At 43.7% G+C, this 26099-nt stretch overlaps 1 protein-coding gene across 1 annotated transcript; it reads right to left on the minus strand.

Moving 5' to 3' along the window:
• Positions 1-322: 322 nt before the first annotated feature.
• SENP5 (SUMO specific peptidase 5) lies at positions 323-26055 on the minus strand. Its single transcript, XM_088444853.1, has 10 exons — positions 25651-26055; positions 19809-21283; positions 17298-17403; positions 16776-16923; positions 12576-12623; positions 12298-12375; positions 2669-2806; positions 1719-1802; positions 764-814; positions 323-662 (listed from the first exon to the last, which is right to left on the minus strand). The coding sequence occupies exons 2-10, from the start codon at positions 21250-21252 to the stop codon at positions 552-554; spliced, it is 2208 nt and encodes a 735-aa protein (XP_088300979.1). The 5' UTR covers positions 21253-21283; positions 25651-26055; the 3' UTR covers positions 323-551.
• Positions 26056-26099: the final 44 nt, after the last annotated feature.

The raw sequence follows: 26099 nt of genomic DNA on the forward strand, positions 1-26099 counted from the left end.
AAGACCATGAATGATGATTGTTACACTAGAACATATCTGCAATTACAGTATATGTTCGTTCAGGAGTTCGCTATAGGAGATGGGAACTGGTCAAAGGCATGTGAGTGATTTTTCCATAGAAATAGCGTTTGAAAGTAAATACAGATTTAATGATTTCAGGAAAAAAATTTACCTGCTATTTTTATATATTTAAACAAAATTAAAACTCTTTAAATTCTATCTACAAGTCAAAGGTGCGTCAAATCTACAGTTTTCGTTTTACTGCGGCATGCTTTTGCGTATTTGCATGCTTACATAATAAATATTAAATACAAAAACAAAATGAAGCCACATAGCTTTAATGGCAGCTTTGCTCAATGTCCCACAGCTGACCAAGTTCATGTCCCAAAAAGAAATTAAATAAAAAAAAAAAAAAAAAGGAACATCTGAGGTAACAATGGAGGGTCAACCACCCTTCTAAAGCAATGTTCAAAAATTGTGGAAGTATACTTTAATTCAAGTACAGCTGAAATTTTTTTCCAAGGGAGGGCAGTAAAAAGTAGCTTTAATGTTTAATCCATGAGTCTGCAATCGCAGAGTTCTTTGTATATCCTTTTTCGCACACGAGGCATGTCTTCTTGGGAGAACTGGAAAGGCTGTTCTAGAGCGAGGCACTTGCAGTACTGCAAATTGAAAAATAGATTAAGGTTAGCAAGAAAACTACAGGCAGAGAGACCACAAGGCAAGTTGTAGCATACTACAGGTAATCTGTTTATATACTCACCTGGAGCATAAACACACCACAGTCACTGTCATTCTTCTGTTGTGGAATGCACTGAAAGAGAAGTGTCAAACTTACAGACATTCAATGTTTTGTCTAATAGATGACAATTGGTGGGCAATTAATGAAATATAATAACAGATCTTCTTTAATGGAATATATTGCACATTCAGGTACACAGCTCTATATTCATACAATAAACAAACTAACATTTAAAGAACATATGGCTGTAACTCATGTGCCCTGACACCAAATTTGAAATTGTATGCCATGATGCAATTATTGTTTGTAGAGCTGGGTACACGCGATAAGATTTTGCCCAATGATGCTAACGCCTAGACCACAGGTTCTCAAACTTGGTCCTCAGGACCCCAAACTGTGCATGTTTTCCATGTTTCCACACTGCATTAAGTGAACTAATTAGCTCCACCTGTGGACCTTTTAAAATGTGTCAGTGAGTAATGACTACACCTGGGCACTTGATGGGTGACCTGCAAAACGTGAACTGTGTGGGGTCCTGAGGACCGAGTTTGAGAACCACTGGCCTAGACCGATTAAGTCAGATCCCGAAAATGGCTGATATAAATCATACACACTACCAAATAATCTTTTAGTACCAAATGACCCTTTAGATTCCAGATAGTCACACAGTTAGATAATTGTACTTTCAGGGAATGGTAATTAATCAGCAGACATTGGGCAGAGGACTGTACTCACTGCACTGTCTGAATAATACCAAAATGATGTGACAGACATAGCGTGTGCAGCACTCCCTATATCGGGAGCCGATCCAAAATGGTTTTAGACTGACCATCGGGCCCTGGTGCTGCATTGACACTACACTATTATCAGTCTGACAGATCTAGCCATGTTGGACTGAGAATTGCATAGCATGTACCCAACTTAAGACCGCAATGAACAAACTATTCTCAAACCAATAACACACTCCCTTATATACCTTGTTAACAGCAGTCTGCCACCCCTGAAGAAACTCTTCTTGATTTTTCTCCTTAGCTTCTGTAAGTAAGTATTTGCGTATGTTCTACATGAAAACAATAGAAAACAAATATATTTTCATTCAGCAGGAAACACAACAAAGATTTTAAAATTTTCGTCTTTTACAAAATTTGCAAAGCAGCTACATATATACCAAAATAAAATGTCATGATCTAAATATATGTATAATCAGAAGCAGAAATGAGGAATCAAGCCACACACTAGTGTTGTATAATCCATTAACAAAAAAATGACCACTATGGGCCCAATAATCAAAAGGTATAAGGTTCTAAATAACTAATACTAACTTTATAAACCACCAGTAATTTGTTTGTATTAAAATAGCCAAATTAATAATCCATAAAAGTGTTGTCTAACATGATGTTAGTGGGAAGGATAAAGGTCCAATAATATTTAACATTTTGGGGGGTATTCAATTAGCGGGGATTAGACCCCACAATCTGACTGAGCCTTGCAGATCATGGAGCTGCAAGGTAAAGTCAGTGGAAAACAAAACACTATATTGAGTGCGAGCGGGAAAAAAACCATTGATTCCGCAGTTTACGTGAAATTGGTGGGTTTCCGTGCGTGAATCACAATTTTTCGGCGTAGGAACAATGCTATTTAATTGAATAGTTTTTCCCTCCGCCACGGGGATTTTTGCCAGTAATTAGTTTCGGGGGTAAATCCCGCAGCTAATTGAAGTTCCAACTTTGTTGATTCAGAAGGCGGCAAACACAAATCCCCAGAGCAACAGGTGCTAAAGGGAATAGGGGTGGGCTTACTGCTGCTCTTGCACACAGAAACCCAAGCTGAGGGTCACATACCGTAAAATATTTGTCTTAAGTGAAAGGAGCTTCTGGAATGTTTAAAATAAATCAATATATTTAGATTTTTAAAAAATGCACTTACCTCCACACAAAATTTAAAATGGATGCCTTGGGAATCATAAAAGTAAATGATTTTATTGGGGATATTCACAGTAATGAGAGACCAGTGGACTTCTAGGTGTATGGGAATTAACAGCAGGGTTTTTTTGAACAAATCCACCTACAAAATGAAGAGACACCATGGATAGGTTTGGAGACAAGTTCAACTTTGTGCATTTAATATATTTAGATATATGAACTTTTTATTACAATTTAAGAATGACTTTCTGTTAACTAATGTGGGTCAAGGCATTACTGTCTGCATGTTTAGTAGAAACAAAGTACTTGAAGAAGCTAAAGTAATCTAAAAATACTCTATAAACTCATAATTCTAAAATATATAAAAATGTATGCCATGGGGCATGCCTCATGCGTGATGTGATAAGGCTTGCCAGAAATTCAATGTATTGTCTAGCTGTAGATAAGAAGACCAGTTAATCTAGAGTATATACACAGTATATATTAGATCACAGCTATAATTTGGGGGGGGGGGGGGAGAGGTTTTTTTTTTTTGTCTCTCTCAGGGTGGTGTTCTGAATAACTGCAAAATATAGATGTGATTGATTCTAACCCAACTATAAGGAGTTTATTTTTTTTTTCAAATCCATTTTACACACACACACACACACACACACACACACACACACACACACACACACACACACGGAAAAACCACTGAAAATTTAAGGAAGTTACAAATCATTTACAAATGCAAAAGCATTAATGCATTTTCATATACACTATGTGGCCCCTTTGTTAGGTACACCTATTCATTAATGCAATATCTAATAAGTAATTCAAACAACCATTAGGCAGATGAGTATCTCTGCACAGCACCATCGTAGTTTGAAGGGGATGAGCTACAACACCATAAGACAAGACCTAAAGTAGTTGGCAATATCTTTACAATATTGGTAGTATTTTTCATTTCGGTGAGCCTGGTTTTCAATGCCAGTTTTTCAGTGCTGAAATCATACTGTAAATCTTCATTTTATAGTTGCTATTGCAAGCAGCATCCATATGGGTGTGCTCAGGGGTTCAGCTGGAAACCCCACACCAAGGGGGGAATTAAATTAGACGCATGATTTGCAGTGCGGGGAAAATCTCAGTGTTTCACGCCCGGAGCTATTCAATTATTCTGCATTTTCCCTGCGCGGTAAACCCTGGGTTAACACACGGTAATAGATTCTGCCCGAAGTGCTGGAATCTATGGGTTTTTCTGCGCATTAAATGCAGGAGTTTATCTTTTAATGCAGGTTTTTGCTCGCAGCTCCTGTGGCTGTGAGGTAAAATCACCCCCTTTTGCGCGCAGAGATCCCGCAGCTGAGTGAATCGGGCAGTGCGTTCAATTAGCTGAGGGGTAAACTCCTAAGGGGATAATTCACAGGAGGACGTTATTGCAGTAGCGGCTGTGTTTCTTGTCGCGCCCACTACTGCGTCTTTTATTCTAATGCTGCAGCAGACGGACTTCCTTTTGTAACACACACCAGCTTCGGCATGAATTCACTGTTGTACGTGCAAAGAACGCTACCAGCGCACCAAAGGCCACACCATCAGACATTGCACCTGCCCTATGGCAGGCTAAGAATGTCCAACTGAACATGGCTGCTAATGTCAGTGCAACTGCAATCCAACCCTGGTAGTGAGCAGAGTTTAACACAGGATCAACCCGTGTAATCACCCTGTAACCAACCCTGTAGTGTGAATGGGTGACCAGAGTCCCATTAACATCCTGTGGGGAGCAGGTTCACTGGCGCTAGGGGAATTCCCGGCAATAACCCAGGTCCAGCCTGCGGAGTAAATGGGTCTCAAGCCGCTGTGATGTCACTTGAAACCAGTGTTCAGTGACCCAAGCTTGACCCGGGTTTTACGGGGTGTTAGCACTGCATCATCGATGGCAGTAAAACCATCCAAAGGAAACCAACAAAAGTTTAAAACAGTCGATGGACATCCCCTGCTGTAGTCATGGGAAGGTGACTGCAGCTAACTGATGCCATGATTACTAACCATCAATAATTGATGGCCATCCCTAATCTGAACACCTGAGCACAGTACACACTCATACAAACCTTCTGACAGCAGCTGTAACATTCTAAGGGCCGTATTGAATTAGAGACTAAAAAAAATGTTTTTTCGCCACATTCCAAAGTGTCGCTCTATTCAATTCCAGCATGTGTGAAAACTCCATAGGGTAAAAGTTTCTCCACCCAAAAGGCAGGAGAAAAGTGAATCAGTATGATTTACCGCCGGTCGCATGGCCAGCGGTTCAAATCCCAACAGCGGAAGCCCGGCAGGGGTGAAGATCCCGAATGTCCAAAGGCAAGTATAAACTAACCCAATTCTACCCCCTGATCCACCTTTAGGGGTGCCTAACCCTAACCTCCACCCAGGGGTGCCTAACACCCCCCCCCCTTCCCGTAGCATAACCCTAACCTCCCAGGGGGTGCCTATCCTAACCCTCCCTCCCCCGCGGCTGTCCGCGCCCGTCAGCTTCCCGGGGAAAAGATGTGAAAAAATATGAGATATGGTAAGAACTTACCTTTGTTATCTCTATTTCTACGAAGTCCATAGGGTTCCACAGGATACCTTGGGGTATAGGTGATGACGTCAGGCATCGGGCACCATAGAGTTAAGTTTCAGCCTCCCAGGATGCACTAGGGTCCCCCTCCTATACCCCGCCCCCGAGCCAAGGCATCTCAGTTACGTACCAAGCCATAGGCCGGAGGAGGAGAAGGAAGAGAGAGAAGAAAGAACTGGACACACACACACACACAAGAATCACATTCTCACCAGAGGGAGACGAAAAAAACCGGTGACCAGAGTAAAGCCCATCTGCAGCACAGGTGCGACAGGGCGGGAGTCCTGTGGAACCCTATGGACTTCGTAGAAATAGAGATAACAAAAGGTAAGTTCTTACCATATCTCATATTTTCTACATCAGGGTCCATAGGGTATCCACAGGATACCTTGGGGATGTCCCAAAGCAGTATCCTTTAAGGGTGGGGACGCTCCTGTGCTGAAAGGAGAATCCGCCGCCCGAAGGAAGCATCCTGAGAGGCAAAGTTGTCACAAGCGTAATACCTCACAAAGGTATGGACAGAGGACCACGTGGCAGCCTTGCAGATCTGGACTACAGATGCACCACGTTGAGCTGCCCACGAAGGACCCACAGACCTAGTGGAATGTGCCCTCACAGAGGAAGGAACCGGAAGGCCTTCATGAAGATAAGCTTCTGAAATAGCCATACGAATCCAACCTGCCAATGTTTGCTTTGAAGCCGGCCAACCTTTTTTACGGAAGCCATAGAGGACAAACAAGGCGTCCGACTTCCTAAAAGAAGAAGTGCAGTCAACATAAATCCTTAAGGCCCGCACAACGTCCAAAGTGGCTTCACCCACTGACAGATCAGGTGAGTTAAAAGCCGGCACAACGATTTCCTCGTTGATGTGGAAACTTGAAACAACTTTCGGAAGGAATCCAGGACAAGTGCGCAGGACCGCCTTGTTCCTATGAAAAATCAGAAAAGGGGGTCTACAGGAGAGAGCCCCTAAGTCAGAAACACGTCTGGCCGAAGCAATGGCCAGAAGGAATATTGTTTTCGCTGTAAGCCATTTAAGGTCCACTGAGCCCAGTGGTTCAAACGGCGGTCCCTGGAGAGTTCTCAGGACCACAGCCAAATCCCAAGGAGCCACCGGTGGAACAAAAAGGTGGCTGAATGCGAAGAACACCTTGCATAAAAGGAGCGCACATCAGGGAGTGCAGCAATCCTACGATGGAACCAGACTGACAGGGCAGACACCTGCACTTTCAGGGAAGCAAGGCGAAGCCCATGGTCTAGCCCCGCCTGTAGGAAAGCCAACACTCTAGACAGACGGAACTCCCGAGGGGCATAACCTCTCGGTCGACACCACTGGAAGAACGTATGCCACACACGATGGTATATCCTTGCAGAGGATGGCTTCCGAGCTCTTAGCATGGTTTGCACCACAGAGCCGGAAAACCCCCTGGACCTTAACATGGCCGTCTCAACAGCCACACACCGTCAAAGACAGTCGAGCCAGGTCCGGGTGAAGACAAGGACCCTGTGATAGCAGGTCCGGTCGCAGCGGCAACCGCAGAGGAATGTCCACGGACAGACTCTGGAGGTCCGAGAACCAGTGCCGCCTGGGCCACTCGGGAGCTATCAACAGGTGTACCCCCTTCCTGTTTGAATTTCCGGATTACCCGCGGAAGAAGGGAAAACGGAGGAAAGAGATAGGCAAACTGGAACATCCACTGGACAAACAGAGCATCCACCAGAGACGCCTTTTCGTCTCTTGTTCGAGACCTGTACACCAGCAACTTGTTGTTGTGCCGTGACGCCATGAGGTCTATCTCTGGAAGACCCCACCTGTCCACCAGAAGTTGAAAGACGTCGTGGTGCAAAGACCATTCTCCCGGATGTACGTCCTGTCGACTGAGAAAATCCGCTTCCCAGTTGAGGACTCCCGGGATGAATACTGCTGATATAGCCGGGAGATTGCGCTCCGCCCAGAACAAAATTGCGGGACACCTCTGCGAGTGCCGCCCGACTTCGGGTTCCTCCTTGTCGATTTATGTAGGCCACGGTGTGGCGTTGTCCGACTGGACCTGCACGGGGTGACCTTGGAGAACCCGATGTGCCTGCTGGAGAGCATTGAAAACCGGACGGAGTTCCAAGATGTTTATTGGAAGCTCCTTTTCTGCCTGGGTCCACCTGACCTGGAACAAGTGTGGACTCGTGACAGCTCCCCAGCCCCGAAGACTGGCGTCCGTTGTTAACAGGACCCAGTTCGCCACCCAAAATGGGCGACCCTTGTTGAGGTGGGTCGTCTGCAACCACCAGGCTAGAGACAGGCGAACCTTCGGAGTGAGCACCCTTGTCTGGGACTTTAGATTCTGAGGCAGTCGATTCCATTTGGACAAGATCAATTGCTGCAGAGGTCTGGAGTGAAACTGGGCATATTCCACCATGTCGAATACTGACACCATGGAGCCCAGTAACCTCATCGCCGAGTGCAGAGACAGTCGGCGACACTGTAGACAACTGCACACCCTCAACTGCAAAGCAGAGATCTTTTCCACAGTCACAAAGATCCGCTGCTGCCTGGAGTCCAACAAGGCCCCGAGGTGCAGGATCCTCTGAGACGGGATCAGGGTGGTCTCCATCCGAAACCGAGGTACCCTCAAGGACTTGTTGAGGGCCTTGAGGTTGAGTATTGGACGGTATGACCCATTGGGTTTCTGCATCAAAAATAGATTGGAATAGAAACCCTGGCCCCTCTGAGAGAATGGAACAGGCACTATAACTCCAGCCTGGAGCATAGTGTGCAAAACCTTCCGCAGTTCCAAGACTTTGTTCCGGTCTAATGGAAGGCCTGTGGTGAAGAACCGGGATGGGGGCCTGTGCCGAAAGGAGAGGGCATACCCGTGAGAAACACCTCGTGAACCCAATTGTCTGTCGTGGTTATCGACCAACACTGAGCGAACTGAAACAGGCGGCCTCCCACTTTGGGATCCCCCAAAGGGAGGACCGGACCGTCAGGCCGCAGGTTTGTCATCTGACTTAGGGGACGGACGTCTGGTACGCCAGGCCTGTTTCCAGTGCTTGGCCGATTTCTTGGGCCCAGCCTGTCGGGGAAAAGACTGTGCTTTAGGCCTACCCTGGGCCCTGTAAGGCCGAAAGGACAACATACCAGAACTTGAAGGGACCGCAGCAGACGGGAGACATGCAGATTTGGCTGCGGCCAGCGTAGCTACAATTTTGTCCAGAACCGGACCAAATAGGACTTCTCCATTAAAAGGCAAAGCTTCTAAGCCCTTTTTGGAATCAGCGTCCGCTTTCCAAGATCGCAACCATAAGGTGCGACGAGCAGCAACAGCTGCAGAAGAAATCCTAGAGGTGAGGATACTGATATCCAAGGCCGCTTCATTGATGTAAGTGGCCGAATCCTGGAGATTGCCCACCAACTCGGCCTGTTCAGTCGAACAGGCAGAGTCCAAAGACGCCTCCAAACTATCAGCCCAGCGCTCCATAGCTCTGACTACCCAACACACGGCCATAGGCGGTCTGGACGCCCCCCCGCAAGGGAATAAATGAACTTTAGGCAGATTTCCACCTTGCGGTCCGTCGCATCCTTCAAGGACATGGAAGGCATGGGCAAAGTGGCACTTCTGACTAGGCGTGTCACATGAGAATCCATCTGTGGAGGGGATTCCCACTTAGAAAAATAACTGTCAGCAAACGGATAAGCCACGGCTAAGCACCTCTGAGGCTGATACAGTTTTCCGGGGTGTTTCCACGCCTCCTCTAAATGGTCTACTAACTGACCCGAAAGAGGAAACACTGTGGCGTCACCCTTAATATCCTTGAAAAAGGCATATTTGGATTTGGACACTGGAGGATCATCATCCTCAATAACTAAAGCTGTGCGGACTACACGAATAAGGCCAGGAATATAAACCTTTGACTTAGCGTCCGACTCTTTAGTACGGAGAGGTTCTTGGTCAGATAGATCCAGAATCTCCCCATCATCGGACATCACGTCGTCATCCTCATAAGGAGGAGACAGAGACGCCACAGGCCGCAACACAGACTCCCCTTGTAACACTTCCGACAAATGCTGTACTGAATTTGTCAGCGAATTAACCCACGCAGGCTCCTGTGAAACCTGGGGAGGGGAAATAGGGAGACAGTGGGGTACCATCAGTTGTCTCGGGAAACCCTGCATGGGTGACGACACCACTGACTGCTGGGACAATCCCATCTGGGAAAACGCAGGTGGTGGAGCTAACTGGCCCACTAAGGTTGTAAGCGCCTTAGCGAAACAAGCCCAGGGAGGTTCCTGTACCGGAGTCGTGACAGTAATTGGCCGCGCCAATAAATAACACTGCCGACATAGCCCCTCCGCGTTACCCTCCCCCTCCACTATTGGTACATTGCACTTAGTACACATAAGCTGGATAGGATGAAGACATGATGGTAAGTATGTGACCCCTCTCACTGATACTTGTTAGTATAGTGGGAGAACCACCCTGCAATCACCGCACCGCAAGGGCTTTAGCAGAGTAAGAGCAGGGACAGTAAAATGGCTGACAGTAGAAAGTGAAAGTACAGGCAGCAGCGCTAGCAGAAGTCACATACAATGCAGAAGAAATTAATCCCTGGGCTGTGTGCAGCGGGGGAGGCGCCGGCTGTATACAGGGAACGCGCGCTCCCCTGGCATGCAATTAACCCCTGGGATACCGCATCGCTTGCCGTTCAGCTGCGACCCGCTGTCCCAGGGGGATAGTGGAAGCACAGGTTAGTACCTGGCTCCGCGCTGCAGCCAGTCCCCAGGGAGCCCCCTGCCTGGGGACTGTGGACCATGTTCTCACCGCTAGCCGTGACCCCAGATGCTTACCTGCATCCCCATATCAGTACCGGCGTTCTGGTACCGGTGGGGTGTAGGGGAGACAGCATGGACGTCAGCAGTGACTGTCCATGCTGTACTCCCAGATGTGCAGCCACAGCTGCCTTGAAGAAACTTCAGGGGCTATTCTTAGCCTCCCTCTAAACATGTGCTCCGACTCCGAGCCGGGCACCAACGAAACTGAGATGCCTTGGCTCGGGGGCGGGGTATAGGAGGGGGACCCTAGTGCATCCTGGGAGGCTGAAAACTTTACTCTATGGTGCCCGATGCCTGACATCATCACCTATACCCCAAGGTATCCTGTGGATACCCTATGGACCCTGATGTAGAAATCCCTATTTTTGCCTAAATATGTGGGGACTTGGTTCAGAATCCTTTGGACACCCCCCTAATGACTAATTAGGCATAAAAAAAATTATCTAAAAATTCACCCTAAAAACACAAAAATTTAAAAAGTGTTTGAAAATGGGCATAAAGTACTAGGACAGGTATTTTGGGGTGCTGTATGGATGGGACAGGTGTTTTTAGGATTGCAGGTGGCTGCACCAGGAGTATTTTTACAACATTTTTATAATGCACTTTAAAGACAAAATATACTAGCACCCATTTAAATGAACCCCAAGTTTAACTTGAACAATAGCTTTTATCATCATTTTTACACACTTATTTACAAATATGTAAAAAAACAGCCCTATGAATCAATTTAAGAAACTAAAATACATGTATTAGGTCTATTAATACACTTCTATATTGATTTCCAGGGTCATTTAGGCTTTTTATGGGGTACAGACTGATTTCCCCATTATGCGTTTTCGGCTGTTTTGGAATCGAATAGGGCGAAACAGTGGGAAAGCGCATTGTTAAAGTCTTTTCACCTCTGATTGAATCCGGCCCTAAGTATTTAATTTTATCTTGATTCTGTCAATAAAAGTACTTTAATTGGATAACAAGATAAAGATAAGACCCTTATATTTATTGCACATATACTGTCAGTGGTGCCTCACAGATTGACAACTGTTGCAACACTGGGGTACAGATTCACCACATCAACATCTTTTCCATAAGATTCTGTGATCCATGGCCAACTAATTCTTACAGTGACCCTTTATGCTCTACTGAGCTACAAATCAACCACACTCACAAGTCTCACAATTACTTTTTAAAGGGATTTTAACAATTTTCATCAATTGACAGATATGGATATTCTTCTATAGATAAGGGATTTGACTGATTAAAACACTGCATTCTGACTTTTATCAGGTTTCAGCAAGCTCTATAGACCATTTTATAAGTTCTAAATGTTAACATTTTGCAGAAGTTGACATTGTGTTTAGTTAGCATTGCATAATTAGTTTTGAAATTGGAGAGAGCTGGAATTTGTGCTTGCTATTCTACAAAAAGGTTCAGCCTCTGGGTCTTTGCCCTGAACCCTGTTTGGGGACTTCGTCCCCCTAACACCATTTGGCAGTTTCTTAGTTCCCTAGTATAGTGGAAAAACACCATCTGACAAATCTGGATATCTGCTGTGACATGCAGATTGTAGGGTCAAAATTTGGAACATGGATCCATCCTGCCTTGCGTCAATAGTTCAGGCTGGTGGTCTTGTAATGGTGTTTGAAATGTTTTCTTGAAACACATTTGGCACCTTTAATACCAGTTATGCATTGCTTAAATGCCACAGCTTACATAAGTATTATTGCAGACCATGTGTATCCCTTTATTTCCCCAGTCTACCCATTTTCTAATGGCTGCTTCCATCAGTGTAACACTTCATAAACCACACATTATCTCAAGCTGCTACCACGGACATAAGAACGAGTGCACCTATGAGATGTGGTAGGACAGGAGCTTTGCAGCATGATTGTGCAGCCAACAACTCTGCTGCAACTGACTAATGCCAACACGAACCGGAATCTCCGAGGAATGTTTACAGCACCTTACTGCATCCATGCCACAAATAATTCAGGATGTTAATAGAAAGGTGTACCTAATAAAGGAGCCACAGATTGTCATTTAATAAAAAAAAGCATTACTCCCACACTTCTAGAATGAGAGTGATCATTTAGTTACTGCAGTGAAAAAGAACTGTCTGTAAAACAACAAATCTGTAGAACAACTCCACTAACTATTTTCTGTAAAAACACATTTTAAAAGATAAAAAAAGAGAAATGTAAAAACTTACCTTTTTAGTCCATCTTTTCACCCCATTATATCCTTTGGTCATTAGTTGTTTATGAAAGAAACTGTTGAAGAAGTGAACCTGGCAAAGACAGTGCTAATGTTAGTACATTATCATCACAGGTTTCAGCTTTAATAAATATGTTATAAGTAGCTTTAAAGTTGTCAGATCACTCCAGGGACATTGCCAATTTTAAAGTATGCTGGGAATTGTATTTTCACAACACCTGGAGAGCCACAGGTTGTCCTGGATGGACCTACAGTAATTTAGAAATGACATACCTTGTCTGGTACTGCATCCATTATCAGCTCACCATACATGTTAATAACCTGTGAAAGATAATTTGTTGAATATTAAATCAGTAAATTATTTATGCAGGCCAACATTGTCAAAAGATTCAAAACAATAAAAAATAAATGACTTAATCATCAGACATGCACAATAGAGGCTATGGTTCCACACCACTTTCACTTTTAGGAGAGAGAAAAACAGGATTTTGGTACTTACCGATAAATCCCTTTCTCCGATTCCATAGGGTCACTGGAGGGTATACATGTGTGCTAAGTGGGAGCTGGCACTTTAAATTTTAAAAATGTGACTAGCTCCTCCCTTTATACCTCCCCCCCTTCTAAGCTCAGTCTTCAGAAACTGTGCCCGAAGAGAGAACAAAAATAAACGGAAGAGTAGGAGGTGCAACAAGTACACATAATAATCACAACACGGAAGTGTAGAAAGATTGGAATAACTGTAAAACAAGGAAAACCTTAAAACAGTTCTAACAGATAATGATACAACCATGGCAGGAAGGAACAGCGCAGGGTGGGCATCCAGTGTCCCCTATGGAATCGAAGAAAGGGATTTATCGGTAAGTACCAAAATCCTGTTTTCGCCTTCATCCACTAGGGGACAGTGGAGGCTTCATGACAATGCTGAGAACCCTGTAAAACAGCACGGCCGTACTGCACTGCAGAGGCAGCAAAAGTGTAAAATCTGTAAAAACGGATAGAAGTATGCCGGACAGACGAAGTGGCCGCCCAGCAAATCAACTCCATGGAAATCCAGCGAGCAGCCGCCCACAAGGAACCCAGTGAGCGAGTGGAATGCGCTGTAATAGAAAAAGGAGGCTCTTTGGAGGGGGCTATATATGCCTGTCTGCAGACGGAAGATAAGTGGATTTACCCCCAAGTAGCCTGAGAATTCCATTTATCTAGTTACGCTCCAAATAAGACACTTCCTGTGAAGGGAAGAGCTTCCACAGCTTTCTTTGATTCAGCATCCGCTTGCCATTGTTTAAGCCAAAGCGCTCTGCGCGCTGAAACCGCCAGAGCTGAAGTTCTAGAGGCAAGATTGCAAATGTCCTTGGACGCCTCTCCAAGGTAAGCCGCAGCTTCCCTGATATGCTCTGCCAAAGGAATAAAAGTTCCTCCACCGGTAGCTGGTCTCTCATCCGGTCAGCCAATTGTCTTGCCCAAATCTCAATAACTTTGTTAGTCGAGCAGCTTACAATCGCAGGACGCAGAGTCACCCCCTGCAGCTGTTTCAATGGACTTAAGAGTATTCTCTAATCTCCTGTCCGATGTTTACTTCAAAGACGTAGCTCTCTGAACCGGTAGCGTAGTCATCTTAAGACAGACGCTAGACCGAAGGGTCTACTGTAGGAGAAGTCTCACAAGATTTTCTGCTATCTGCTGAAGTAGTTTGTCTTTGTTTCTTTTAAAAGAAAGACTGCCACATATCCTCCTCCTCAGAGTTGTCCGACTGGAGGACTGAGGGTAAGAGTCTCTTTTTTTGAGACCTGTGGAGAGGGTCCCGTTGCCGTGGCACGGGAAGGAGCCATGGCTTTTGTGATCCCTTTCATTGATATAGCTAAGGACCGCGCCAATGCCGGTTTCTCTAAGAGTAGCTGACCTAGAAGCCTCTCTCTCCTTTCGAGAAGCCTCCAGCTCAGCAGAAAGATGCGACATAACAGATGCAAACTGCGTCGACCAAGACGGCGGATCTGACATCCGTGAAGCTTGTTTTTCAGGATCACAATTGTCACACAAAAGGGAGTTAGATGACTGCCCCTGTGTAAACTTCTCAGCACACTTTGTGCAGGTAAATGACTTCTGAGACGCCTTAGAGCCCCTTCCAGCCATGGTACATACAGACACCACACAAACAACAGTAAAGTGTAGTGGAAAAGGACAGGTAGAGACTGAGATCGGTTTAGAGGCAGGAGAGAAGGGCTTAGAAAAGGAGTGAGTATCACACTTGCCCTAACAGCGCTCCGAGCAGTGCTAAAAAACGCTAGGCATTAATAACAAACAATCACTGTGAAAGTAGTTACTTTCTGCCATAAATGCTCTCCTGACAAGCCTAAACCCCACTGTTTCACTTACAGGTTTAGGTCAGATTATCAGTCTCATGCAGCAGCTTTTTTTTAATTACAGCAGTCAGTGCCCTCCGTGTAATGGCCGCCAGCATGCTTCTGAGAAGTGCTGAGGCCGCTGGGAGGAAGGAGCAGGGCTCTGGAGCTAGGCTCTCCCCCCCGCTATGGAGCTTAACCTGAATTGTGAAGCTCGCTGTGTGAGGGAGACCTCACACAGAGAATGATGCCGCTTGGCTGCCCTGCTACTCAGAGCAGCCTGCTGCTATAAAACACCGCCAGTTAACCTGGCTACCCAGCTAGTTGGGGAGTCAAGTTATATTCACGTAACTGCCTCCGCTGCCGGTGGCAGTTTGACTAGTGGATGGCCCCAATGCGCGCTGCACGCAGCGGCATGCAGAACCTCCTTTGTAGAGACAGTGGTCTCTGTAGTCAGGGACCCCAGGCGAACTGCAAGCAGTTGCGAGTGGGTCCCCCCGGCAGCTCCAACGATGCAGACAGGCAGTGGCAGCCGCTGCCTGTCCTCTTTCATTCATTTCTTCAGCGCAGCAGCGCTACAATAAAACTAAAGACATAACCCTTAGGAGAAGTGTGTAACACTACCAGCTCCCCTCGGGCAAAAACTAAGACTGATCTTGGAGCAGGGTATAGAGGGGGAGGAGCTAGTCACATTTTTAAAATTTAAAGTGCCAGCTCCCACTTAGCACATGTCTATACCCCACTGTCATGAAGCCTCCAGTGTCCCCTAGTGGATATAGGAGAGAGAGCGAGCGAGAGGGGCAATGAAAAATAATTATCAATTTTCAAGTATAATGTTTTGTGTAAACTGAAGTAAGAGGGTGGGAGTTTAACAGTAGTTTTATTGTGTCTCATTTACAGTGCTCATGGGGCAAAGCTCTTTTGTAGATCACAGAATATATACAAGCACATGAAGTGCAAAAGTTTATGGACAAGGTACCAGCTGAATAGTCAGATTACAAAACAAAAAACAAAGTGGTTAAAGCAACTGAACAGGACAATGAAGTACAATGCTTTACCAGTTAACTGGAACGGTCGCATAAGATGCTAATGCAGCCAGCTGTTACTGAGGAAATCCTTTCTGCACGTATGCAAAATGGATTTCCTCCTGATGCTCCGGCCCCTTCAGGCACTGTTGTAGTAGACAGCTATGACAACTGACATCACTGACGAATTCTTGCACCAGAATGCAGTGCAAACGGCACTCTGGGATCATGCGTTTATGACAAAAGTGCGAGGAAGAGTACAACTGAGGACAATTAGGCTGATCTCTGCAAGCGCAGAAATTAGCTGCATCGGGTAAAACTGGCAATGAGTCCCCGGCACATGCTCTGCTTGATGGGGGAGGGACAATGCCAATAGGGAGTGTGATCTATCGGCACTGGGGATGTGCAACGTCCCATAAAAAAATTGTATTGTCCTTGGGGAGGTTAAATTAATATATATGAATAGTGACACATGGAGGGGGAGGGGGGAAACGTTACAATGAGGGTGTGACATCTATGCATATTTTTCTTTTTTGCAAGGTATTTAAAAGACTATGTTACAAACTTAAGTTTTTTTTTCAAAAGCACAATTTCTGAAAAGTTTAAAAAAACAAAGTTACGTAGGTGATGACACTACATAGTTAACGACACTACCTTTTAACAAATAATGGGGGGAAATTCAATTCAGCCTGAAGGACGTGCAATGTGCCTGCCAGCATTGCAAGTTTTCCTTCACACCCCATAGAAGTGTGAGTGAAAGCTTGCAATGTCGGCAAGACCGTATATGGCTGATAGGTCTGTAGCCGGGCATTGCAGTGATGGCCAGTGGCACATCATGTTGATTTGAATCCTCCCCCAATGTGTCCTATACACTTTACAGAAGGGAGTGCACATACTAGACACTGCAAACATAGGATATTGTGGCATCAGAATTTGAGTCATGTCCCCAGTAACAGACCCGCCCATCCCACTGGACCACTCCAGTCACCTACTGCAGTGTGGCAGAATATTATACATGTAAGGATGGAAACAAGCACTGCAATGTCTTAGCCAAAATTATGTAATCAATCTCTGCCACAACATTAAAGGAGAACACTAAAACTTTATACCTGATCATTGAGCCAATTCTGCCCTTCTAGAGTAGTCAGGTCATCCATATCAAGCATGTGTTTATTATAGATGAGACGAAAATTGCATGTACTAGTTCTGGAATGCTTGGCTCTGAACTTTGCTATTTCCTTGCTAATGAAAGATGCCCTAAGAGAGAAAACAAAATAGTTTTAGACTACTTTGAACTGCAAAGAATGAACTTCTCTTAATTTCTACCATAAATCAACCAAGATAATCAGACTGTGGCATGGCATGCTGTGGTATGTAGTACCAGAGCAACTGGAGTGCCAAATGTTGCCTACCCCTGCAATACTAAATAATAGTATGCCAAGGAGAGCAGATACTGCTCTCCTTACATACAACTGCAATTCCGAGGAAACCCTGTAAGTTTTAAAATGTTGCAGGACACAAGGTTAATAGTCTGTTTTCATGGAGATAGAAAAATAATGGTGGCTCACTACAAAATATATCATTTTAGAGGACAATCACAGATTATATGCATTATAAACAAAATATCAAACCTGTGGGTAAAGTCCACGTTGAATACTTCTTTTAATCGAATCAGTATATCCTTCTCAGAAAATGGAAACAAGCTACCATATTTCTTCATGACCTCGTTTAGAACACCTTGAAATATATACAGAAGGAAAAAGGAACAGAAAATAGTCAACATTAGAAACATACAGAAATAGCAATTCTTGCATCTATGTCTGCTTACATTGAGTGTAGCCTGGGGAGGAGGGCTACCTAAACTACTGCTAGAGGGTTACTACTGAAGGGGCATACACACAGAACAATTTTTTGAATGATTATCGTTAAACGATATCGTTTAACGATAATCGTTTGAAAAAATCGTTCACTTTCTGAGTCAAACGATGAACGACTATTGTTCATGCGCGTTCACGTTTGTAGTTCAGTCAGACTTGTCAACTCAATGATTTTCATTAAGTTAATATGCAAAAATCGTTTGTAGTTCATAAAAATCGTTCATTACATTTAAATGAACATAGTAAATGAACAACTTTAGTAAACGATTTTAGTTCATTTTTTCAAGGTAGAAGATCGTTTACTAAAATCGTTCATTAACTAAATCGTTGTGTGTGTATGCACCTTTAGTACTCACTACCCATACTACTACTATCATTTTTTTTTTTTTTATAAAACGAGGCCCTATTACGCTGGTTACAAACTGAAATGGTTTGAAAAATATGAAATGTTAATTTTACTAGATAACACTGACAACTGTTGGGGAGGTGCTATGGAAAGAACTTGCTATAGGAACTGTTTTTATAAAACTACTTTTTTTTCTGCTAAAATTTTATTTTTTTTCCCCCTTAACTTTAGGAAACCTTTTATAGCCAGCCTGAACAATGTATTTGAAAGCCAGAAACAAGTATTAGGTGGAAGTAATTTCATAAAGTATTCTAAAATAGCATATCAAATCTGTCACCAGCATACAATTGTCTGAAATATTATATAGTACACAGCCCAAAAGACCTACATTTAATACTAGTAGTGTAGAACATATAATGCAAGTACAGGTTGAGTCTCCCATATCCAAAATGCTTGGGACCAGGGGTATTTTGGATAACGGAATATTCCGTATTTTGGAATATTTGCATATCATAATGAAATATTTTAGGAATGGGACCCCAATATACACACAGAAAGCATTTATGTATTATATACACCTTATATACACAGCCTGCAGGTCATTTTATACAATATTTTCAATAATGTTGTGGCTTAAAGAAAGTTTGCGTACAGAAATGAAATTCATTTATGTTTCATATACACCCTATACACACAGCCTATAGGTATTTTTATACATTATTTTTAATAATTTGTGCTTTAGACAAAATTTGTGTACATTGAACCATCAAAAATCAAAAGTTTAATTTTCTCTGTCATGCCAAAATAATTCCGTATTTCGGAATATTTGGATATGAGAGACTCAACCTGTAGTGCCATTTCACAAAACAAAGGCAGCAAGGCCCACCTGATAATACCGGCTAAACCTAAGATTGTCCCAACAGTGTCAACCTCATTTGCCATGCAGCCTATTCACAAACACCATCTCTATAGAGTTAATTCTGCCCAATTCAATTTTGAAGGACAAGAAATGAGAACAGCAGACGATCAAGACAAGAATTCAGGCCATGAAGTCAGCTTTATTTTACAGTGGGTCTGGATGGATCTATAGAAAGCTAGCATTAGGGATTCCAGGTCTCAATAAACGATGTGTCAAGTGGCATGAGCATTTGTTTAATAACAGCGATCCGAAATACATGACTCACCATTTTTCTTATTGAGGGGATTGATTTTACTGCAATTTAGTGCCAGGGTGGGAGTTCCTAATAGTGGTTTTCTAACCAAGATAAAAATGGACTATGTGCTTGCCTGTGGGCAGAAAATGCAAGCACCCAGGGGTCTGCATTTGAATAGACAGTAAGGGACAGCCGAGTCAAGAACTAAGGGGGGGGATTCAATTCAACGCGATGTTGAATAGCCGCGGGAGGGAGCTCCCGCAGCTATTCAATACACCACGCTGAGTGGTCGGAGAATGCCGGTTATCGCGCCTTAACCGGCATTCTCTGACCAAAGTGCCGGGTGCGCGACTGTTATCGCCGTGCTAAGCAGAAAAACTGCTGCGCGCCCTGCACTTTGGTCGGATTTCCCCTCGCATCCCCAGGGGGGTGCAAGAAGAAATCCTTAGCGCGCCCAAACAGCGCGGTGTATTGAATAGCTGCGGGAGCCCTCCCACAGCTATTCAACATCGCGTTGAATCTAATTCCCCCCTATGATTCTAATACACACTTTACCTAAGTGGTACATGCTTCATTTCATGGTTGATATCTTCCTCTTTGATGAATTAGCCTATTTTAACTATTAAAGCTGGAAGTCATTTACAGTAATGGGTGCTACTTTAATTGTTTGGACACAGTTCAAGTGAAGGCAGTAACATGAGTAAACCAAAGCAATAAATATTCCTGATTACTTTAGGAGATTATTTTTTACAAATGAGTATTTACCACAAATAGAGGATTCCAATTGCTCATCTGTGATAGTGCCGATTATTTTCTGGCCGTTCTTTAACCCCTGTTTCGGTGAAACATCTAGTCCTCCTTCAAGTGTGGTCTTTTGCAAAGGACTTTTACAGTAAGGGTGATCTAATAGCTTTGTATGAAATAAATCCAAGTCTGTGTTTTCATCAACCTCCATGGGAGAGGAATCATCCCCATTCTCCATTGCTTCCAAGGAAGCATTGTCCTGGTATCCAACATTTTCACTTGCACACACCTGCACCTTGTCAGGAGCCAGGAGCATCAAAGCATCCCCCTCATCCCCTTGTGTATCGGTGTCATCCTGACATGATATAGATATCTCTTTTTCTGTTAATACATACACATCACCTGGATAACCATTAATAGAGGGAACATCGCTTATTTTCTTGTGTGCAGTCTCTCCGGAGCACCACTGAGCAGCCGTGCTAAACAGTGGATGCTGGTTGTCTTTTACTAGAGATCTGCTGGATGCAACAGTTGCAAACTGAGCCTCTACACTCTGTAACTTAACAGTCTCATCTTTTAGGCAGCTTTTGGTTGTGCATGGTTGGATATCGCATAAAATCCCTGAAGTGTTATTGTTCATACCGTATGACCTGTTTACTGCCTTTATAGGTCTCTGAATTCTGGACTTCAAATAGGAATATACTTTGTAAAGTTTGCTTCTCAGAGTTTTTCTGCAGCAATTCCAAAAGCCTTTCTGAAACCACAGCCAGTTATAATCCAGTAATTTAAAGCTTCTCCTCCTTATTTGAGACTGTAATCTACCACACGCTGTAAAATGAGAAGGTTTTCTATTCATCATAAATAAGGGCAGCCTTCCAGTAGAAAACAAATTACAACTTTTCAGCAGCCATGATCCTCCAGAGCATTTTTGCTTTAATGATGGACGTGGTCTTTTTCTGAGATTCTCAAAAGTTACAAGGAAGTGGTCATTGTCATCCTTGAGATTCTGCGCCTCAGTGGTCTTATTAGATGGCACAGAAGCAGTGTTGTTGGAGACAAGAGTATTATTGAATGCACGTCCCAAAGTCACAGTTTTACCTGCATTCGATTTCTTATGTTTTTGGGCTCTCTGAGGTCTTGCTACTTTTCTACTCAGAGTAACAACGTCCGAAGTACAATTAAGAAATTTCTTTTTACAATTAAATTCTGTCTTGCTTAAGGTATTTCGGCTTGACCTGGAGGCCTGTCCAGTAAATTTCCTTTTTTTCCGTTGTTTGGCTAGAGGGCTTCCAATTTGCTGATCTTTGTGGACTCTCTTTATGCCCCTATTCGTCAACTTTTTGGATAAGAAACCATGTTGTCTCCTGTAGAGAAAATTCTTAAATCCTCCAAATAGCGTAGTCCATGATTTAGACCAGTCCGGAAATCTTCCTCTTCTATGACGTGATAATTTATGTACTTTCATTTTTCTGCAACATCCTGAACTTTAGGAGAACCTAAAATGTATAAAACAGTACATATCAGTCAGAATAGTAATAGCAGTAACACATGGTCATTTGCAGGGGATTATTGCCTACTGCTGCCTTTAGTATAAACAAGCAAAAAAAAAAAAAAAAAATCAACCAACCATGCTAACGGTGACTGCGTTTTTTCTGTGTTCACTCAGACTCCAATGAACTGTGAACTATAGGTGCCTACACACTAGACGATTTTTTGCACGATTTGACCTATTCGACGCATCGGAACTACAAATTGTAGTGTCCACGGACGATAACAATACCGATGCACGGTCCTGTGGGTCGCCTGTCGTATCCTCAGAGCTTACCTACATGCAGTAACATCTGCCAATCTCGTTAAAGAGATTAAGGTCGTTGGTCAGATTGTACAGTTTAAGCACGATATTGTAGTGCCGGGGAAATCGTTGACGACATTCTATGGTTTGTGAGTCGTCTAATGTGTAGGCAACTTAATACTATGCAGCACCTATAAATGATATTGAAATAAATTTTATTGATGCACTTGACAAGACAAAAATAATAAAAATAGCAAATGTGGAATTTGTGATTTTAAGTTGACCAAAATTCTGATTTAATTTACATTTGACAGAAATATAGATTGAAAGTGTTTTATATATGCATCTATAAAAGTAAAGATCATAAAAAGACCATCATCTAATCTATCGTCTTCATACATCTGCCACCTCCCAGAATGCCATATGTACAAAACTAGAAAATGATTGTTTCTGGAAAATAACACCTACAAAAAAAAAATATATATACTTTCAAAATAGGAAATTAATTAAATTACAATTTGTGCAAACCAGAAACATCCTTAAATATATACATTTGAAAATGAAGTATATTTATTTCTCTGAACCATGGCTGCTATATTTTATCAAATACAATACACTGCCATATTACTAAACTATTTAAAACATAAAACCCTTGATTAGCCGCAGTTTGGTAATTACATTTCTGCCTTGGTTTGAATCTCTAATTGCTGTTAGGTAATTCTGCACAATGTCATGTTATTACCATAGCAACCACAGTCAGTTGTAACATGAACGCATCAGACGCATGCTGCAAAGGTACCTGCAATTTCAAGATCCAAAAAAAGAAACCCATCTGGGACTGCTCATATAACAGAATATAAGTGAACAGGTGAGCTTTATTGTTATAACCACAACTATTCATTTCTACCATTTAAGTAGCAGTTAATCACTACTAGTGTTCATTCTAGCACCCTGCACCTGTCGCAACCCGTGCAGTTCCTCTTTCCTGCCTGGGGTGTCGCTCTCTGCTCTGGTGCATCTGGTCTGTATCTCAGCAGTTTGTTGCATAACGGGAGGGAGAGGGAGAGAGATCAGTTTTACTGAAAACGAACAAACTCGAACTTAAGGGTTCCAAGCCTAATCAAGTCCCAGTTCAAATTGTTTTTGGGGTTTCGAATACAACCTAGTACTGGCTCGGGTCTGCTGTAAATTTGGAACTCGTATTTAAAAATCGAATGTCAGTTTTGGATTGCATGTAAACAGGTCAAAATTATGTTTTTAAAAATTTTAAAGCAATCCAAAACAAGAACCGAACCAAAACACTTGAAGGGGTTTTCCCTAAACCAAAACACAGGGATCCACTCACATCTCTAATATACATACACAGAGAAGTGTCCTCCCTCATCATTGCTGCAGTCGCACTAAACAGCCCCTCTTGGTGCACCAGGTCCCGTGCTACTCTGCTAGCACCAGGTGAGTTATGTTCCCGAAAATATGTCTTAGTAGCAATGCAACTAGGATGCAACAGGAGACTGTGCCGATTAATTTAATATGCAACACTTGTATTGTGTGACTGAGTGTCTGCAATATCCAAAGTGCTACGAAGCAGCAGCTGCGGCTTTTTAAATGCCAAGTTCCATTGTGCTTCGTATACAATATACAAGCGTCGTATATCAAATAAATCAAAGTCTTCTTGTGTGTCCTGGCCGCATCGCGTTGCAACTACGACGCATTTTCGGCAAAAAAAAACGCCAGATGCTAGAAGAGTTGCACAGAACCTGGCAGCTTACTCACGCCAGCACCTTGCACCATGTGGTGTATTGAGGCTAGATGAGGTAGAACACATCTGTGTATATCTATACTAATATAATAAGAATGTTGTGTCTGTTTGGTCCAAGAGAAAAAAACGACTGAACCGATTTTCATGAAAACTGCATCATTTTGTAGTGGAAACTCCTAGAAATAACCTGCACCTTGTTTCATCTCGATCTGTCAAGTTAAAGCTGAGCAATAACACACAAAATTTAATTACATCAATGCAAGAGATAGGTGTGGTACCAGGTGTGCAGCCGGAAGGTGTAGAGGGAGAGGTGCTTTGGGCCTGCGTTCACTTATAGGATAGGCTACATAGCAGTCTGTGCACGGGGCTCCCAGTGACATTGGTGTGAGTGGTGGGTGAAGGAGCTGCTGCCAACAGTCTACATAGCACTGCTGGTCACGTGGGCCACTCCCATGACAGGGCACCTATACAAAAATAATACACCTAGAACACCTCAAATTAAAGAAAAATGTTGGCAGAAGCCTTGGGCAAAATAAATATATATATATATATATATATGTATATATATATATATATATATATACACACACACATACACACACACACACACACACACACACACGGGCTGATTGATTGCCTTTTTTGTCCCATAGATAGACGTGGCAATGCTATGTGAAGCTCATGCATTGATGCGTCTGAACCTGTGGTTGGACTGCCGCAGTCATCTGTGTTTGGCCACAGCGAGTGGAAGATCTTCGTACGTTTCGTCATGGCGGGTCTATGAGATTACGTTAGAGATGTGCGGTTGAATTTTGTATTAAACTTGGAAAAAGCAGAACAGAAACTCATGAAATGTTACGGCAAGCAGTATTTCGGTGGTGGAACCACTTCAAAGAGGGTTATACGCAAGTGACTGACGAAGCGCATTGTGGGAGTCCATCTACAGCGGTTACAGAGGTCAACATTGCCAAAGCAGCTGAATGTTGCAAAATAACAGAAGGTTACCTTTACGCGAACATTTGGTTTCATTTGGCATCTCATTCAAACGGGTTCAACATATTGTAACAAAAGGAACTGAAAATGTATCGTGAGTGTGTTAGAAATCCCACTAAAGAGCAGATACGACGACGAGTTGAATCGTGCAAGAACACAGTTCAAATATCGGAGAGGATACCCGATTTCCTGACATCGATTGTGATGTGAGAAGAATTGTGGATTCGTCATTATGATCTGGAATCTAAACAGTTCAGTGTATGGAAACATTTCCGCTTTTTCCAAGTTTAACACAAAATTCAATCACACATCTATGACGTACTCTCACAGACACTTCTTCCTCATCCGCCATTACGAAACATACAATGATCTTCCACTTACTGTGACCAAACAAAGACTGCAGCAGTCTAACCGCAGGTTCAGACACATTAATGTATGAGCTACACAATAACCGGCATACCGTCACCACATCTACCTATGGGACACAAAAACAGAGTCAGTCTCATTACTTTTCAATCAGCCCTAGTATGTGTGTGTATATATATTATATATACACACACACATACATATATACATACACACAATCATATTATCATGTATGTGGCCCTTGCCATGGAGAGCTGGAGCAGCAATGGTTTAGGTCAGTGGTTCCCAAACTTTTTTGAACCGTGGTGCCCTGAAGTACCAGAATTGTTTTCACGGCGCCCCTAAGCCAAAAGTAATTGAGAAATTCTGAAAGAAAAATGTAAAGTGAAGTGAATTGTGCGTCATCCTTAGGCTCAGTTATGTGGTGGTGGACAGGTTTGCGCTTCTGTTTGTCCACATATATACATTACATTGACCAAAAATAATTAGATTTGGTGCTGGACCAACAACTTCAGGCACCCCTGCAAGTGTCCTGAGGAACCCCAGGGTGCCACGGCGCACAGTTTGGGAACCACTGATTTAGGTTATCGCAATTGTCGCATAGTTGCTTGGGGGAAATTCCAGTCACACTGGCCCCATTTCAGTCACAATGGCCCCATGTTCCTCCTGCAGAGGAGAGACATGGGGGGGGGGGGGATTAAACTATCCGACTTCTCGAAAAGCAATGGGCGATATTCCTGTAAATTGGGGCATATGTAAGAGAGAATTATGTGGAGGTAAAGGCATATAAGTGCAGAAGAGCAGTCCAGGCACCTGCAGCTGGAGTAGTGTGACACAGTGCCAGCACCCCTCTGTGATTAAGGGTCAGGGGTGGGCAGTGTGGTTATTATATGGTGACACCAGAAAGGCTATGGTCATTACTACAGGGCACTAAGCAGCAGGCATTACTGTACCTCAGCAGAGCAAGCAGGGTGGACTCTCCCACTCACATCACCACTAGCACACATGACAGGAGTCGGCCACAGCTCCGGATACAGAGCACAGAGTGACGGGCAGCGTGCTGCTGGGACCAGGCCCGTACACCAGCCGGGGAGTCTCTCTCACACAGGCCCCAAGAGAGCGGCCATCAGTGCAGCGACTGCTCCGTGCTGCAGATCTGCTCTTGCGGGGGAAAGGGGGCTGTCACACGTACGCCTCTGCCTGGCACGGGAGACCGGGAATACACAGTGCAGCGTCCCCGGGGCTCTAGGGCTTCCTTCTGGCCCAAAACACAGCTCGACACCTCCTGTACGGGAGATCACAAGGGACAAAAAGCAACACAGGGCGAAGCGCAGCCGGAAGGGAGCACGTGACAGGCCTCCTGCATAGAGAGAAGATGGGAGGGGTTGACGCCAGGTCATAT

This window comes from Taudactylus pleione, unplaced genomic scaffold (assembly GCF_031769625.1).
Source record: "Taudactylus pleione unplaced genomic scaffold, aTauple2 ptg000372l, whole genome shotgun sequence".
In the NCBI taxonomy this organism is placed as follows: domain Eukaryota; kingdom Metazoa; phylum Chordata; class Amphibia; order Anura; family Myobatrachidae; genus Taudactylus; species Taudactylus pleione.